General features: G+C 41.1%; 2 protein-coding genes across 4 annotated transcripts in view; both read left to right on the top strand.

Annotated features, from left to right (window-relative positions):
* The first annotated feature begins 5258 nt into the window (after positions 1-5258).
* LOC117946678 (eomesodermin-like) lies at positions 5259-9856 on the top strand. 3 transcript variants are annotated; one of them, XM_034874962.1, is made up of 6 exons: positions 5259-6063; positions 6287-6441; positions 6735-6856; positions 7280-7438; positions 8256-8317; positions 8523-9856. In XM_034874962.1, the coding sequence occupies exons 1-6, from the start codon at positions 5540-5542 to the stop codon at positions 9343-9345; spliced, it is 1845 nt and encodes a 614-aa protein (XP_034730853.1). In that variant the 5' UTR covers positions 5259-5539; the 3' UTR covers positions 9346-9856. The 3 variants fall into 3 exon arrangements, with proteins under 3 accessions (XP_034730853.1, XP_034730852.1, XP_034730854.1); XM_034874961.1 differs by having other exon boundaries at positions 8517-9856; XM_034874963.1 differs by having other exon boundaries at positions 5262-6063; positions 8565-9856.
* Positions 9857-10657: 801 nt separating this feature from the next.
* The window catches only part of LOC117945784 (ankyrin repeat and IBR domain-containing protein 1-like), a 34706-nt gene continuing 26539 nt past the window's right edge, over positions 10658-18824 (top strand). Inside the window, 5 exon segments of the mRNA XM_034873480.1 lie at positions 10658-10851; positions 13271-13546; positions 15535-15835; positions 16979-17161; positions 17842-17959. Of these exon segments, the coding sequence (XP_034729371.1) occupies positions 13359-13546; positions 15535-15835; positions 16979-17161; positions 17842-17959 (790 nt within the window). The 5' untranslated portion in view covers positions 10658-10851; positions 13271-13358.

Genomic DNA, 18824 nt, shown 5'->3' with positions numbered 1-18824 from the left:
GGGGACAAGGAAGTGGGTCCCTAGAGGCCCTAACCTTCTGCCATTTGAAACCTTATTGTGGAATAAGTATCCCAATGGTATTTGTTACATCAGTTATTTATTAAGAGTTGCAGTGATCTATACATTACTTTGCTTCACATACAATTGTTTTTATATTACATCCTTACACAATGTTTTTTTTAAATTAAGTCTGTTCTTTATGCACTGGTGATTAATTAACTAAATGAAGTCAAAATGTAACTTTGTAAAATATTAATTAGGCTGCAAATGTTTAAATTAGGATGTAAGTTTTCTTCTTTTACAATATCTAAAGACTCCTTCATATGCAAATTACATCATTGATGGGGAGAACATATTTGTGGTTTCCTGCATGATCTGTCAAGGCAGCTGATTAGCTAGGAGGGCAGAAAGCTAAGCTCATATTCAATTAATTAGGTTTTGTATGTGTGCAAGTTGTTGAGAGGGCATTTCCCAGGAAATGATAAAGGCAAACCCTCAAAGCCAATCAGAACTCTGATCTGAGAGCATGTCTGTCGTGACATCACAAGCTGCGGCAGGCAGAGTTCCTGCCGTGGCTTCAGACCAAGAGACCTTCTGCTGCCAGCGGGGTGGCAGTGGCCTAGGGCAGGTCGATGATGGCCAGGTCACCAGCTTTTCCTCCTGCCTGGCATGAGCACTGCGGGAGGAGTGGCCATCAGGATGGCAAGATGTCAGACACAGCCCTTTAGACGTGTCAAAAAGCAGGCACAGCTAGGGGAAGCTGCTCATCGAGCGTGACAGAGAGACGAGGGAGGCCACTATACAGACAGGCTGCCCACACACGATAAGCACATAGCAATATGTGAGGTGTAGTAGTTATTTTTTGGTAATGAGATAAACTGATATGAGCTAGAATTGGATGTTTTCATCATCACAAAGAGCAATAGTAAATTAGAATTGCAATTGGAAAATGCAAGGTCTACTTTAAAGATCCCCATAAGACATGTTTTAAGGCACTGTATAGTAATATGTGTCTGATAGCCTATGTTTTTATTAACTTGTTACAACTCTGTCTTCCTCATCGAAAAAACTTCTGAATGTATTTATATGCACATGTTTTTTTTCTAAAGTTAAACTACTATACACACGACGTCTCCTGCTTGACTGAAATATCCACTCTCCTCAGGCCTTGTTCACACCTGGCATTAATGTGTCTTGGGGGTTTTAAATGTAAGTGTGAACGCACCCAAGACACATTGAGATCTAAATGATCAGACAACATTTGGAGGTGGTCTGGCCACATTCTTTTATTTGTGCATGTGAATGTGTCCTGGGACACACTGAAGGGCCGCCTACTCAGCTGAAGTCCTCTGCCTAAGCGGAAGCAGCACTGCCTTCTCAAATCATGGAAGCTGGTTTTGTTTACAACTTCTAAAATCTTTAAAAAGCCCACAGAGAAATATTACAAGTGTGTCAAAGATCTAAGATTTGGTTTTCCTGGAATAACGCAAGGAAGAGACCCAGTCTGTGTTGTTGGGATTTCTTTCAGGGAAATGAGATGCAATCACAAGTGGTCACTCAAGACGCATGTGGAGAGGTATTCTAATGCCTGGTGTGAACTGACATTCTTAGAGCTGTCCACTTATGATCAGATCAGAGGCGTGTTAATGCCAGGTCTGAACAGGTTGTATGTGCATGAAGTTTCAAGTGTTTAATTCAGATTTAAGGTGAGCACAGAGTAATTTCCCCCTTTCACCAGATGCATGTAATAACAAGCCTCTAGTGTCAAACTGCACACATCATTTTGCACAGTGCAACTCAAGCATCCAAGTAAAGTCCCAATACACAAAACACATTTTTACGTGGAGGGGGAACACTAAGATATTTCTCAAGGAGGGTGAATTCAGAAAATGTTTACATGCAAAATGTTTCAGTGAGTGTGTGAACCCCTGTATTATCGGGACAAACACAAGCTCATTTAGAAACTTTGAACAATCCACATGTTCTCACTTCTGACTCACTGGTTTTACCATCAGCGCACGTGACTGTAAGTGTTTGTGTGTCAAATGGGTAGTTTGCTAAATAAAGAGAAAGAAAGCTAGAGGGAGAGAGAGAGTTTAATGTGCTTGAATTTCAATCCCATTCAGATTGATACTTGAGAGTAAACATTAGTCACATCCATAAGAACAACATCACAAACATAAGTATATCAAAGGGGGAAACAGGCAAGCCGGAGAAAAATACTTTGAGTTCAAAGTTAATTTAGGACCACTAAAACCTCATGTGCACACCAAGATCTTTGACTACTGACTCTATATTCATGACTTCCTGAAATAATCAGACGCCTCAATCACGCTATCAGTGCAATCAGCAGAGGCCCATTAGCTTTACTGTTTGCTGTTCTAATAGTTTACCCAAAGGTTGATCTGTCTTGTCTGATGTGCAATGTGTTTATTTCAGAGGTGGCGACCTGCTTCATTAATCCTCTCACTGTCATTGTCATGTAAACTCCTCTCAAAGTACGCAGCAGCTGAGCATCGTCTGGTTTTGAAAGAAGAGCTTGGTCTCCAAAGCTGTTGAAAGGGGTCCCATTGACACAGTAATGCAGCATCATTTAAGGTCTGAATTTGGTGTCCTTTGATCTGAAGAAGTACAACAAATAAAGGTTGTCTGATAGCGGTCTCTTTAAGAGTCAAAATGATCTTTGAATTCTTTGTGCTTTTGTGACAAAATGTGTATATTGTGGCAACATATGGGGAGCAATCAATATCAGAATTGCACCTTTTTATTGTGAAAACAGTCAATAGATCCACTAGTTTGTATGTGAGTTGTTACTCATACAGATGTTTAAAATAAAATGCATTTTGTTTCTTCATGTCAGTGTTACAGACGATAACGCAAATGTTTCTTGATATAGTGTTGGCTCTTTTCAGCCCATGATGAAATCACACAGTAGCTGTGACAGTTCCTTTTAATGCCTTGGCTGCTCCTCTATTTGGGGCTCCTCACTTTTTAGCCCCATTTGCTGGGGTTGGGTATCCGATTGATTTGTATATCTATAGTCTTTAATAACTACAAAGACAGTGATACAGATAAGTTTCAATCATGATAGGTTCCATCTGTGCACTTAATGACACACGAAAATGAAAGAAAATGTGTGTGTTTATTATTTTTATACTTTAAGTCATGTTGTCACATTTTTAAGTATCACAATGATCGAGTCTCTGACTCACTGACTCACCTTCATATTAAAATTAGCAGAAACTTGATTGATTTCATGCATTTTTCGAGGCCCATGTTGTGCTACAAGTTTGAAAAAGTTGACTACACTCCAGTAGTCAGCTCCAGATCAGCACCACTTTTTAGAGATCTGGACATTCATGTATTTAGCTCTTTGTGTTAAAAGAGGAGGCTTTTTGTGTGTAGATGTGAGTGTTCTAGGAACAACAATGACACGTGGCATATAAAGCATTATATTAGAGCACCATAAACTCTGCACTTTGGAGCCCCACAGACACACTCCAGGCCCTGATGGGAATGGTATTCTGGCCATGTACCTTTGTGGGGATGATGAGAGGGAAATAATGCGAGGATAGATTCCTCTCTCTTATTGCTACACCTTGGCTGGGAGGGATGCCCCTCCCCTGGAGATCGGAGGAGAATAGGAGAATAGGCTGCTATCTGTGCGTCACGGCCACGCGGAGAGAGCAGCGGTGAAAGCGGGAGCGCGCCTCCACGCTCATCAGTCCTCCGCCACATGGCTGGCTTTACTTTTGACTCTCTCTTTAGCCCAAACACACCATGGTGTCCTGTGCTGGTATGGGCTCAGCTTCGCACGGCATTTTTCGCGTTGATGTTGCATTTGGCTGAAAATATTTCTCTTGCGTCTTGAACTTGTTTTTTGAAAAGGAAAAAGGAAGGTGAATCGCTTGGTAAGTTTATATATTTAAGATGTATATTTTTACATGCGATATATCAATATCAATTTTAATATAAGTTTATATGACAATCACCGGAGGACAGGTTTGGTTAATTCAGCATTGTAATAAATGAGAAATGAAAACATGACTCGCCTCAAAACAACTTAAATTGAATCTTGCATTTGGAATTAAATACAGCTGGATTCAAACCACACGAAATCCTTTTATTTGTCTATTCAAATATTAAGCCTATTTGTATTTCTATTTGTTTGTTGTCGTTTGTCATTTCGGACTGTCTGATCCAAGAAACATCACAGATTTCTTCAAACGGAAAAATAATTGGCTTTTTCCCTTTTTCACGTCGGGTATCCCGTTGGGACTCAGATCCGCACCAGAACTGAATGAATGCAAATTCATTAACTCTGAATAATAACATAGGATTAACAGCATTCACTCTATTACTTCTAGTCAGTACAGTACAGTACAGTATAAGTGAGTAGGCTACATTTGTACATTTTTATTTTTTTATTATTTTTTTTTCTCTCCACAAAGACATATTAAGATAAATTACATATTAAGATAAATTAATTGCTACATGTGTATATATATATATTGATGGAAATTTTGGCACGGCTTACGTGGGGTTATCTAGTTAGTCGTTATAAAAATAAAAAAAGCACAATTTGTTTTTATTGAAACATTTGTTTTAAATTACATTCTCTCAAAATATGTCACCAAAGAATCGTGGGCGAGCTTTCACTTCAGTTTTACACCACAAAGCTGTACTCTCTCTCCCCCCCACACACAAAAAAAATCTGTGCTTTATTTTTAAGTTTGTCATATGATTTACAAGAAATTGGGTCCATACCTCGAGGCGATTACCTTTCAATATTAGGCCTCCAAAGTCACCTGATCCGTGTAGGATCCGGTGAGTTGTGTTAGTGAGTAAACTGTGTCATGGTGAGCCTCTCTGAGCTGTTGACCTTAATCACATCGGGTTTATATTTCTCCTTGTGAATTTAAATTCTAAATAAAACGTGGTGCCTTCTTTTATTAGGCTACACTGAATTGTATGGAATAATTATCATATGTTTTTAAAACCCAATAACGAAGGGAGGACACTTAAATGCCACATAGCCCTATACATTGTTTTTAAGTTGGCCTACAGTAAAGTCACTGATTTTTAAAAGATGGCAATGCATTGCAACTATTCAAGACTTGACCGCCTGTGATTCTATCAAAACCTGAACTTCGAGTTTTGACTGAGTTCTCAGCCACACCCTGATACGCCCACGGAGTTTTGCTTTGATATGATGATGACGGTCACTTTCCCATCTCACTGTGTTTTCATGTAGTTTACGCGCAAATCGCCAGCTTGGCACTCGCACTGGGCCTTCCAAGTGAGGATGAATCAGGTAGCCCAGTGACTGCAGATGTAGACTCTAGCTCCTAACCATACTCGTTTCTGTCTCCTGAATTCAGACTTCAGTGGATGCTGGCACAAGAAGTTTTTCTCTGAAGACACCTGGCACAAAAACCAGTAGGCCGAATTCCAGAGGGGTAGGCGAAGAAGAAACGAGCAGTCCCAGCTGGGATCAAAGAAAGCAATTTATCTCATCGACCAGACCAGAAAAGCAGTCATGCTCGGCGGTGAAGGGGAGAACAGCACCTTCTCCTCCACGAAGGAAGCAGCGGAGGACAGGCGCAAGTCTCCGGCTGTTGGTGGGGACGATCCGAGTGCTGCCAGCAGGTACACAGAGCACGGGATGGATGCTGACCGTTACTACATCCCTCCTACAGTTTCTAAACAAAGCCCAGAAACCCCCAGTCCCTGCTCTTTTATCCCGTATACCCCCAGTGGGACAGTTTACACCCCGTCCGGCGCCGGCAGGTACCCCTCATCTCTCCACTTGGGCTCCGTGTTGCCTCCCGCGGGGTTTTCCCCCTCCAACGCCGGCCGCAGTCACTTCAGCCCGGCTTACCAGCTCGGGCAGAGCCCCGGCTGCATCTACCCGCCCTACACTGGCTCCGGGTCTGCGCTAAGCAACTTAACCCTCCCCACCGGCGGCGCGGGGGGCAGGGCCCAGGTATACCTCTGCAACCGACCGCTGTGGCTCAAGTTCCACCGGCACCAGACCGAGATGATCATCACCAAGCAGGGCAGGTGAGACAGCAGCAGGAGAGGACAGAGATGATGTTACTTTGGTACAATCCGCCTATCGCGATGTTCATGGGAAATAAATGAACTCGGCCGAGTTCCCGTGAATTAGGCCTCATTTAATTCACTGAGTAAAAATCTGATTTGCATGGTTCTCCAATAAAACCCAGTTTAGGCTAATGGTGTCCCAGTGCCGTCTATCATAACATTTTTGGTTTTGTGTTTGCAGACGGATGTTCCCCTTCCTCAGTTTCAACATAGCTGGTCTGAGCCTGACAGCGCACTACAGCGTGTTCGTGGAGGTGGTGCTGGCGGACCCAAACCACTGGAGGTTTCAAGGTGGCAAGTGGGTCACCTGTGGGAAGGCGGACAACAGCAGCCAAGGTACTGAAACATGTTTACCATTTCAACTCTCACGATGTAGAACCATAGAAATAACATTTTAAAAATTTAAAATACGGAAAGAAATCAAATGGAAAGACTTTCCATTTGATTTCTTTCCGTATTTTAATTTTAAGCTTTTCTATTTGCCAGAATACAATTCGTTACAACCAAGTCTTATTTTTATGAATATAGTCTACTTTTTGAAATAGAGATGTGCAATAGGTAGCTTTCTAAACGGTGTGGCCTACCTGGAGATGCATTGAGTTTGATGTTGGAAAATGTCTTTATTTCAGGGAACAAAGTCTACATCCATCCGGAGTCTCCAAACACAGGGGCCCACTGGATGAGACAAGAAATCTCCTTCAGCAAACTGAAACTCACGAACAACAAAGGAACCAGTCACAACACCTCGCAGGTATGTTATCTAATACATCAATAAATACAACTAACGCCACTCACTGGAGATTTAAGTCATTTTCAGCCTATTCAAATGTCAACATATGTTTTATTTGCATTGAAATATCGTTAGCCTAAAGGCTACAGCAAAAATATTTACCCAGATAAATAATGCGTAACGGAGAAATGTAAAGCGCACCGTTTACACGCTTTAGCCTACTTAAATCACTAGCACCATTCGGTAATTTACATTTTATCTTTATAATAAAAATCCAAACAATTTTAGAAGGAAATTAATTTGCGTCATTAGAACAAACCGAATGATCTTTTTTGCGCAATTTGCACGTGTTTAGACAATTACAAACTCATTTATCGCATAGTTTCCTTTTAGAAATGAACAAATAATTTATCGGATTCCCCCCCCCCCCATGTTATTACGCAGATGATTGTCCTGCAGTCGCTGCATAAGTACCAGCCCAGGCTGCACATCGTGGAGGTGACGGAGGACGGGGTGGAGGACATCAGCAGCGACGGGAGGACTCAGAGCTTCACCTTTCCAGAGAACCAGTTCATAGCTGTGACTGCCTACCAGAACACTGATGTAAGCATGATGGAACATGCCTCCATGCTTCTCTCCTGGTTTTTAACTATAAACTGCAGTGCTGGAATCTAACTAAGTACATTTACTCAAGTACTGTACTTAAGTATACTTTTAAGGTTCTTGAGACTTTTCTTGTCCTGACACTGTCTACTGCTACTCCACTACATTTCAGAGGAAATTGTTGTACCACTACAGTAATCTGACATCTTTTTTTAGGTACTTATTACTTTACAATTTAAGATTTTTGCACACAAAACATGTAGGCCCTAGATTTGGAAATAGGTCGTTAATTATAAATTAAACTACCCACCAATATAACGGCCTACGATTCCAGCTGAAATGATGAGCCGATTACACTCTCACTCTAAATGTGAGGATTTTTCTGCATTGAATTCTTTTACTTTTAATACTTTAAGTACATTTTCCTGAGAATACTTACATTATTATACTTAAGTAGCATTTTCGTTGCAGTACTTTTACTTATAACCGAGTATTTTTGCAGTGTGGTATTGGTAGGCTACTTTTACTTAAATAAAAGGACCTGAATACTTCTTCCACCACTGATAGACTGTTGTTTTAAAACCTACTCGTAATATCTTTGCCTTGTAAGTAGAAAAGTCATCTTGTTTGGATTTATTTGTTATTTCTATTCATTGAAACTCATTTAATAAACATGAATGTTGCAGTTGTTAGTGTTAATTATCTACCTGATATTTATATAGTATGACATGTAGGCATTCAACTGCATGATGTTTATTTCTCTTTCTTTATCGTAACATGTCAATATAAAGCTTATTCTTTATTTTCTTTGTTTTAGATTACGCAGCTGAAAATTGATCACAACCCCTTTGCTAAAGGATTCAGAGATAATTATGATTCGTGAGTATTTGACTTCATTGCCACACATGTATGTAAATATAAACATTTTACAACACATGCATGTGTATCAGATTATATGTTTAATGGGGTCAACTGTGTTGTAAGTTGTCATTTACCAATTTTAGATTTGCTGTTTCATATTTGTGTGTCCCAAATACTTTTGAAAGACGTTTTTTACAACATGATTTCTTTCACCCAGACACTGCCCTTCCTTGACCTCAAGTTCATACGTACATGTATTTTCCAGGATGTACACAGCTCAAGAGAATGACCGGCTCACACCGTCTCCAACCGACTCTCCCCGTGCCCACCAGATTGTCCCCGGGGCCCGCTACACCATGCAGCCTCTCTTTCAAGACCAATTTGTCAACAACCTTCCTCAGAATCGCTTCTATAACAGCGAGAGAGCAGTGCCGCAGACTAACAGCCTCCTCTCACCTCAGACAGAAGACGGCGCTTCGCAGAGGTGGTTTGTCACCTCCATGCAGCAAGGCGGAAACGGCACTAACACCAGCAACAAACTAGATCTGACACCCTATGAGGGAGAATACTCAAGTTCCCTGCTTCCTTATGGTATCAAATCCCTGTCCATGCAAACATCCCACGCTCTCAGCTACTACCCAGACTCTCCTTTCCCCACCATGTCGGCAGGGTGGGGGTCCAGAACACCATACCAGAGAAAGATTACTCCCAGCCTGCCTTGGTCTCCCAGGCCCAGTCCCACCACTAGGTTCTCAGAGGACTCAAACAAAGTTAAACCACAGATAGAAGAGGAGGTGAGAGGCAGCGGAAGCCTGATCTCCCCCTGGACAGAGACACAGCCATCAGCTCTGTCCTTAGACAACGCTGATTCTTATTCCACAGCCTGCAAACGGAGGCGTTTATCTCTCACTGGTCTCAGCACAGAGGACGCTGACATCAAGTGTGAGGACTTGGCCTCCGCTGCCACCAACAGTAGCCCCTATAGCAAAGAAGCAACCTCATCCAAAGGCATGGCAGCGTACTATTCCTTTTACACAAACCCTTAATATTCTCAGCCTCTGATGTGTTGTCTCTCACTTTGGTTGTTCTTCATTTGCCATGCATACATTTTTTTTTGTTCAGCTTTTTTGTAATGGCTTCACCCAGAGTTTTTCTAGGTGGTATTAAATGTGGTGATTGTTGTTTTGTTTCTTCCTTTTGTGGATACACAGGAAATACCAAGGACATATTCATATAATGGCATTAAAAGTCAAAGGGCGTGTAAGGCACAATAAGGATCAGCATCCTGAATTGTTGTTGGCATATACTGTTGTCCATCTCATGGACTATATCTTTTTTTCACCGTCCGATTTATGAAACTCTGAATATGAAGTTTTGAAAGTGCCAAAGCATTTAAGTTGCTGTAAATGCCTTTAAACTGAGGTTATGTGTTTACAGATTATTTATTAAAGGCCTGTTGATATGAAATTTGTGCACTCATAGATGTATCGAATGTGCTGTATATACCTTTGTTGCAATGTTCAGAATTTTGATAATAAAAGGCATGTGTTTTATTGAGTATCTGAGTGGTTATTTCAAGGTAAGATACCTTTTCCCTGTTTAAATACAGCTTACTTTGTATATGATGGGCTATTGGGAACATTTAACATACACATTGGTTTGATAAAGGAATGCACCAGTTACATATTTCTGCTCACAAGGTATATTTGATGATTATATACCTTTTAATCGGTTCTTCAGTCATGGTAACCAAGTAATGAACAGGAGTGTGGGGGTAAAGCCACTTGAATCGAGCTAACCCACCTGTTATATTGGACTGACACTGAAGTTTCAGCTTCGTCTCATCTAACAGCACAATTTGTTTTCATGGACTCTGTCGCACTCTTGTGGGCTTGTATTGTACTAACAGCTACCAAATCAATCCCTACAGCAGACTGTTGAGTTGAGATGGACAATGTGGGCCTACATCTGACACAAAATGGAGTTAGGCTTTATTTGCATTTTACCTTGCTTAGACCCTAATACTACAGCCAAAAGGTGTAGATTTTTTAAACAATTTATTTTTTATTTTAAAGAATCCCATGTCTTTTCTGTCCATGGGAATCTGTATATTTGACACACGTTAGATAAGGTTGCATGTCCGTCATATTGCACTCCGAATATGCTAACCCGTTGCGATAAACAGGCAGAAACAAACAAACAAACTTAGCCTAGTTGGTCATGTCATGTCATCAGTCCAGTATATAGTGACGTAAGGATGTAAAAGTCAATTGTATTTCTATCTATCTCTATTCTATCTATTAGTCTATGACAAAAAGGAGCGCAACTGATTTCTTTCTCCGCCTGTTTTGGGGTTTGTGCTGAAACCTGGCAACCCGTGCAGCAGCCACTACCAGCAGAGTCAACGAAGAGTTGACAGGAACAACATCACTCCTCTGTGCACACATAGTTTATGGTTTGCCTCACTAACAAGGACATCTTCTGGTTATTGTGCTAGCACGTGACAGTTTATTCACAAGGTCTGATCTACCACAGCGAGATGTACCATATGTGTAAGTCGGAATACTTGTTACTCGTTGTTTACTGTGAGTTTATAAACTGTGCTTGCTGAGTTGGCTAGTAGCACGGTTAGCTAGCTTGCTAGCTGATCCGAAAGCGTAACGTTATGCACTGACGTTAGCCAACGCAGATACTAGCGTCATGATGTTTTTATGCTTTTGAATAACATCCAGCTAGCAAGGAATATTGTGTATTGTGATTAGCACGAGCGTGTTCAACAAACGGATTGGTTTGCAGCTAACGTTACCTAAGGTCAGTTGGCTGGTGAATGTTTTCAAGCGTAGTGACGGACTGTTTAGTCAACAACTAAACACACTGCCGTTGGTTCGAGCTAGCGAAAATGGTAAACATCACACAGCATGGGAAAGGCCTGCATGAAGGAGTTTAGTGACAAGTGGCAAGCTACGCAGACGGACTGTTACATTTTTATATCCTAGTTGCTGCTGTTAGATAGCTATAACGTTAGTTAGATGTTGGTTGGCGCTGTCATGGAGGAGTGTCACATATGTTAATTAGTTACACATTTGGACAGGCACGTTAACCGTATCAAGTGTAATGTGTTGCCATCTTTGAGGTTGTATAACAGTTCAAAGATCAGATCAGTTGTTTACAAGTGCTCACCAAGGTGGGACATTTTCTGTTAGTGTTGTCCTCTGTGTGATTATGATGGTGTCTGTCCGCACATGGCACAAGTTTGACACAGAGTAGTGATGTAAGGAAAGTTTACTTGTGCCATCTGGTTTTATTGTTTAAGTGATGTATAATTTGCTAACGTTTCACTGTCTGTAAGTTACGTGTTAATGTTATTTGAATATATACAGGGTCCTATCCTAACAATAGCCGTAGATGAACATATTTATATAAGTTTACTTTGTTTACATATTTAGCTCGGCTGAATAAAGAACAAATGATCAATCATGCATGTAAACTGACTGTGAACAAATCTGTTACAGAGGGTGAGGAGGAGTCCCAACCCGCTCTGTTCCAGCCTCTGTTCCCCTAACCTCCATTCTACATTGGATGTTGTCGTAGAGGGTTTCTCTCACCAGTCTTTCTCAAAAGTTGAAACATAAGCGTAGGAAATTATGGCCATATTTTATATTAAATGGGTCATATTAAATCTTGTTCTATTCTTGATAGTAACATGCAAGCACCTCATAAGGTTACTAAACTTATTTACTTTTAAGATACTCAGTTGCCTGTTTATTACATGTAGGTACACCAATGCAGTACCTTCATGAAGGTTAGAATGTTCAGTTTTTGTTAAAGCTCTTTTAAAGAGATGTTGATTTAACTTTAATATAATTTTGAAGGGTCCAGTTTGTGGTGCTGCTGAACTAGAAACACTTATAAGTATCTCAATACAATTAAAATTAAAATGAATAATACTTTTCCTGGAAAAGGTTATAGGTCCCTCCTTCATTCCAATCTGTGACACACACACGCTTACATAGTTTTAGCTGATGTCGTGTAAAGTATGTTATAACAGTGAGTCAAGTTCATCTACAAGTCTTGACATTATTTGCATGAGTTACTGAAAATGATCAATTGTTCCGCAAAAGGAACTTCAAAAATTGCTTTGCATTTCCTTTGTCATTGTTTCATTGTTGAGTTGAGTTTCCAGGATGCATTTTTTCCTGTAATTGTATACATAAGGTGCATTGTTTGCACCGAAATCTGTGACCCGTCGAGATCTGTGTCCCCCTACCTCAATATGAACCAAAGCCTTATCCCTAACCCTAGTTTTGCTTTGGGGGTGCTACACATTTTAAAAGGAGGGACACAGATCTCGAAAGGTCACAGATTTTGATACACCTACACCAAGTTATTATTGTATAGAAGGATTTGCGCAGTTGTAAGAACTCCGTATGATTTCTTTTTAGTATCATGAAATAGACCATATTGTGCTCAAGGACGTGATATGATCTGTTGATTTGTGCTTTAGCTCACCAAAAAAGCATCACATTGCCCAAACAGTTGCGACCATATGGTGCTCTGGTGGAAGCGAAATGCTGACTCGCTGCAGGTTGTTCTTTAGTTGAGGAAATCTCGCTTCGAAATGAGTCCTGGCCTCAGTGGGATGGGCAGCACTGGCACGGAGAGGCGGAAGCTCCTGGTGATGCCAGAGGAAGTCTTGTCCTTTTCTCTGTGTGAGCTTTGTTGGCACTATGTTTAGTTATTTAAAACAAAAAATAAAAAGAGAAACACAAGGAGGTGGTTTACAGTGCGGTGGTAATTCTGATAGAGGGGCTTGTGGCAGAGCAGTCTGAGCAACCTTGGAGATCAACTCTCGCCCTTGTGATTCAGAGGCAGGGGAAGTGATTAATACTCACCATTTTTTAGGTTTTGTTGGACTCGGACACAGCCATAAAGGAATTAAACTCCTGTTTTTCTTTTCTTTTGGACATTCAGTATGCTGGCCTATTGGACTTAGAGAGATTGAAGACAACTAAAGAGGCTACCGTTTCCATCAGAGCTTGAACCTACGACAGGGGAAAAGATGGGGAACACAGCGACCAAGTTCCGTAAGGCTGTCATCAATGGGGATGAGGTGCTAGCCTGCCAGCTGTATGAGAGCAACCCGCAGTTCAAGGAGGCTCTAGATCCCAACGCTACATATGGAGAGTCCTACCAGCACAACACTCCACTGCACTATGCTGCCCGTCACGCCATGACACGTCTACTCAGGTCAGGATATGGTCCAGATAAAATCTAACAAGCAAGCAAACGGTTAATGGACAGATTTATAATCACTTTTTTTTTGGAACGGCTGCTGTCAGTGAGGGGAAATGGAAATCTAGCTAGGGTTGATAGCTAAGATACTAATTAGTTGTGCTCCAGATGTTTGATATTAGATTAGATAAGATTAGATTCAGCTTTGTCATTACACAGGTACAAGGCAACGAAATGCAGTTTGGGTCCAACCAGAAGTGCAATAGCATTAAGTGCAGGATGTACAATGATTCCATAAGTGCAGGACATGGATATGTACTGAATAAATATAGAAATGAATACTATTATAAACAGAATTTTACAGATGAGTTTGTCCTGTGAATATAAAATATAGATAACAAGTATTATGATCAAGATTTACAGCTCACAATATCGTGAAATTTACAGCCCACGATTTGCTACATTTTATGAATTTATTACATTATTGTTTGTATTTATTACGTGGTACATGCTCTGATATCAAGTGTCTTTTGAACACTTCTCTTATTTTTTAGCACTCTGTTGCTCAGCTGGTCCCATGTATTACTGTATTGCTGCATCATAAGAAAACATTTTTCCTGTTTTGTCTCTATACGTCTCTGTCCCATCTGTCTCTCTACATTGCCATCTGTTAGCAGCTCTCAGGAATGCAACATGCTGGGATGGAATAGAATGGGGCTCCAAGAGCTTCCCACCCCACGAGCTACCAACCTTGAATGTGTTGCCTACCTCATTAAATATGTGTGCGCCCACAACAATAAGCACCCCACATAATATACTAATGTCAATTGCTGCAGAACTATCTGACCCTAAACACTTTAGGAGTACCCCGCCCCTCCATGCTGAAAGGACATTAAGGCAAACCTGCAGGCACTCTTCTTAATTGCGCTGGTGAGCAGCTGGCCACATTAAGGCAATACCATAGCAAAAATACTACGGGTACATCCCTTGTCCCTTAGGCTACGTTTACATGTGTGTGGCTATTTTCAAAAACGTGAACCTCCAAAACATTTCAACATCTTCTGTTTCAGAAATAACGTTGTGCACAACTGTAAGCTTTTAGAAACATGCTTGGTTACAAGTATCGGTGTATATATGCCGTCAAGAGCGTGCCAAACCTGTAGGTGGCAGTGTAACGAGAAGCTCAAGCCCACCTTAGCCAATCAGAATCCCGAAAATAGCAACAACAGCAACAGATCACTTCTTCTCTCTTCTCTTTCTCACTTCCTTGGCTGCCTAAACCTCTGTTTGTCTCAGTTGTCATGCAAACGAAGATTTAAAAAATCTCCACTCTGGCCAGAGTTTTTAGAACGACTCGTTTTCAGAGGCAAATTCTCTGTTTGCGTGTAAACGAAGGGAAATGTCTTTCAAAATAATGATGTACGTGTAAACAAGGCCTTCTTTGATATCTCCTTCATGAAGGCCGTTTCAAAGCTCTTATTTTTTACCCTGACGACCGAGGAGCATGATACGTGAGAGCATCCTTCCCGAAAGCCGTGCAGCTGAAAGCTGTTGCTAACTCCGTCCACACAGCTGACGAATTCATATAATGCTTCAGAGGAAAGGGCATCGTACCCCTCTAAACACATTTTCTTGTTTCCTCACGTCTCTCTTGTGCTTCGTCGGTGGGACGGACTAAGAATGCGAGTAAGGGAGGCAAGTGGAGGAGCTGGGAATGCAATACAAGAGAAGTGAGAAGCACCCCAGGTCCCTATAAACCAAACCGGTCTATTTCATTTTACATAGATCAAATGATCTTTCAAATCAAATAAAACATACTAAAAATTAAGGATTAAGCAGACACAAACCATTGTTAATTTTGGGAACAGGGCCTATTGAAAGCCAGCCTTTTCACAATTGGGAAGTACACTACTTAAACTGCTCTAGAATATATTATTACACTAAAACTAGAATCAATTAAGCATAACACAAATAAGTGATATTTGTTATTTTCACCCTTTTAGGTCTTTTCTCCTAAGCAAAGATGGGAATCCTAACAAGCGTAATGTGCACAATGAGACATCGCTGCACCTGCTCTGCATGGGGCCCCGGATCCTGACCTTAGAGGGGGCACTGCAACCCCGGATCTCACGGCCATATGAAGACAAACAGCGTAGGGCTGAATGTCTACAAATCATTCTGGCATGGACCGGAGCAAAGCTGGACCACGGAGAGTATGAGATCGCTGATATCAACGCCACTGACAACAAGAAAAACACCTGCTTGCACTATGCTGCTGCCTCAGGCATGAAGACTTGTGTCGAGGTGAGATTCCAAAGGGCATTTTTCAGAATGGGCTGATGTAAAATTTCCATAAGAATGACATTTTAGGTAAAGGTCAAAGGCTCCATAGATATAAATGGAAGAGCCTCACTAAGACAGGAAGCAATCTGCGTGGAATGAAGATAAAAGGGGCCAGATTAACCCTGATGTTAACACAAATTATTCAATGTCTGCCCTTTTGTTCTATGAATATTTGTAGGAGAGTGCCTTATGTGTGGCGTTGTCCATTACATTATTATTATTTTATATATATATATATATATATATATATATATATATAGTTATATATAGTTATATTTATATTTATGTTGATTCATTATATCAAGTTTTATTAAACCAGACCCTTTTGCATGCATAGTTTTGGGAAGATATCGTGCAACACACATCTATATAATCCCCTGGGGCAGGATGCATCACGTATACATGTCACATATGCATTAAGCTATCACTGCGTGTGTCTAAATATCTGCCTTTGTAAAGAATTGGTTTTAGCTTTTGGAGACCAATTTTGTTCCTATGATTCAAAATTATATACTTTTGAAATGTTGAATTTTTCTTTCGTAAATCTCCCCCAAAAACTGCAAATTGGCATATACAGCTAAATGCAATTTGCAGCCCGTTCAAAACAAAACGTCAAAATTGGGATCAATTGGGTTGATTGGGATGCTGGCAGGTCTGCTGTGATAGAAAGAAAGAAAGAAGCCTACAATAAAACATTAAATTTAGCAAAAAGCAAAGTGGAAAGGAAAAATTGAACAAATGTTTGGGAAGCTTAAATGACATCATACTTGAAAGTCTATTTCAACAAAGATTAATTTAAGGGATAACTCCGGTGCTGCCGGGAGATCCATTGGCTATCCCTCACCTTCCGCTTACTTTGTGTTGGCATTCTAAATTCGATTGATGAAAACTATGGTTAACTGCTCCTCTGATCTCTGCAGGGTTCAGATATAGCATTAGGGAACCACTAAGGTATACACAAAAGGATCCAAGAAGCACCATGCCATGGGACCTTTATGGGGTTTCTACACTCAGATATAAGCCAGTAAACCTTAGTGCATGCACATGCGCATAGAGTTTGCCCCATTATTAAGCCATATTTTCTTTCTGTTTCATCTTGCTTAGTTCCTGGTGCAGAGAGATGCGGACCTGTTTGCGGAGAACCAAGACCGCGAGACTCCATGTGACTGTGCAGAGAAGCAACACCACAAGGAGTTGGCCCTGTGCCTGGAGTCGCAGATGGTCTTCTCTCTTGCCCCCGAGGCAGAGAGTATAGAGGCAGAGTACGCAGCCCTTGACCGAAGAGAGGTACAGAATAAGATACTAAAAGGCAGAGGGAATACACCTTTTAATTTGTCACCCTCAACTGGTGTCACTTGCAACATTACCAATACCAAACGTTTACACTCACAAACTGTTATAAAAAAACAATGGCAGTTAACATTTTATGCTGTTTAAGATCAAACTGTTTTGAGTAAGCTACCTGAGATACGTGAACATTGCCAAATCCACACAGGGTTGTAAGTATTTTGTAGGTCTGTAGTTTAGCACTGTTTGTCAATAGTCCAGATGCTTAGATTAGACATGAACACACACACACAGACACACACACACACACACACACACATACACACACACAAACAAAAAACAGTCTGCCATAAGGAATGTGACGGTTAGCTCATTGAGCCTGGCTTAGTCATGCGTCAGCAATTGTCTATGATTTGCTTTAAATACTATGCTCTTGCTCCATTTTGATCAATCTTCCTTTCTGCTCCCACTCTCATTCTTTTCCCTTTCCTCCCCTTCATCCCCTATCATACCCTCTGTTGCTCCCTCTTCTTTTTCATTACTTTTCTCTGCCAACCTGCCTTCTTTCTTGAATCCCTACCTTCCTTCATTCATTCCTTCCTTTCCTGTTTCCTCGTCATTATCTTTGTTTCCTCCTCTCTTGTCTCTGTCCTTTCCTCTGCCACGCCCATCCTCTCTAGCTGTACGAGGGCCTGCGGCTCCAGGACCTACGGAGGCTGAAGGACATGCTGATAGTGGAAACAGCCGACATGCTGCAGGCCCCTCTCTTCACTGCAGAGGCATTGCTGCGTGCCCATGGTACTATTAAACACACACACAAACACCCCCACACCCCCACACACACACACCATTAAAAAAGGTTGGCAGCCACCTGGTAGCCTAGTGGTTAAAACAAATATATCTGCAATATCCCAGTGTTGATTGTGGCCAGGGAACATTGTTTCATGTCCTATCCTTTTCTCCATCTCACCATGTTTCCTGTGTGCATTTTACACTGTCAAAGGTTGGGTACCGTAACCCGCTGCCAAATGGTACTGGTTTCTAAACAACCGGTATCTAATGACCAAATAACAACACAGATGTCAGTGCCTTTTTTCGGTGCCACTTAGATGCCTGCATGGCTCTCTGGTGCTCCAAAATGGATGCTACAGGCCACAGAAGCATCACTTAACATGAAGCTAGTTAACATTACTCTTGGCAGCCGGTCATGTTGTCCTCCAGTTAAACACGATTAAAGGCTGTATTTCATTTGAACTTCATGCTGCACTCCAGTGATTTCCTTGCAGTGGAAGGGGCGCTATGTGAACAGCCTTTGTGTTCAAATTATGTTGCTTTAGGTGAAGAGTGTTATTGTCACATGCTCTAAATGCTATTTTAGTGGGCTTGTCATTTCCAAAAAATATTTGAAGAGAAACACGGCGGCAAAAAAATAAAAATGAGGCCACTTATTGCTGTTACAAACCATAGGTTTGCAATAACATGGGGTGAAGAGTTGTGTCTTTCATATTGTTTATTTCAAGAATTTCTTTTATTGTTGCTTAATAGAAACAATAGTGTGCAGTGGAATGCAGCTCGCATGAGCTACATCATATACACTCACCGGCCACTTTATTAGGTACCCCATGCTAGTAACGGGTTGGACCCCCTTTTGCCTTCAGAACTG

The sequence above is a fragment of the Etheostoma cragini genome, chromosome 6 (assembly GCF_013103735.1).
Source record: "Etheostoma cragini isolate CJK2018 chromosome 6, CSU_Ecrag_1.0, whole genome shotgun sequence".
Taxonomy (NCBI): Eukaryota; Metazoa; Chordata; class Actinopteri; order Perciformes; family Percidae; genus Etheostoma; species Etheostoma cragini.
The sequence above is the reverse complement of the archived record's forward strand: the minus strand, read 5'-3'. Positions and strand labels throughout refer to the sequence as shown.

Excerpts from the sequence above, each read along its gene's own strand:
- LOC117946678 (XM_034874961.1), top strand. The coding sequence starts at position 5,540 with ATGCTCGGCGGTGAAGGGGAGAACAGCACCTTCTCCTCCACGAAGGAA. Across the intron at positions 6,064-6,286 it reads ATCATCACCAAGCAGGGCAG|ACGGATGTTCCCCTTCCTCA; the intron begins GTGAGACAGCAG and ends TTGTGTTTGCAG. Across the intron at positions 8,318-8,516 it reads TTCAGAGATAATTATGATTC|ACACTGCCCTTCCTTGACCT; the intron begins GTGAGTATTTGA and ends TCTTTCACCCAG.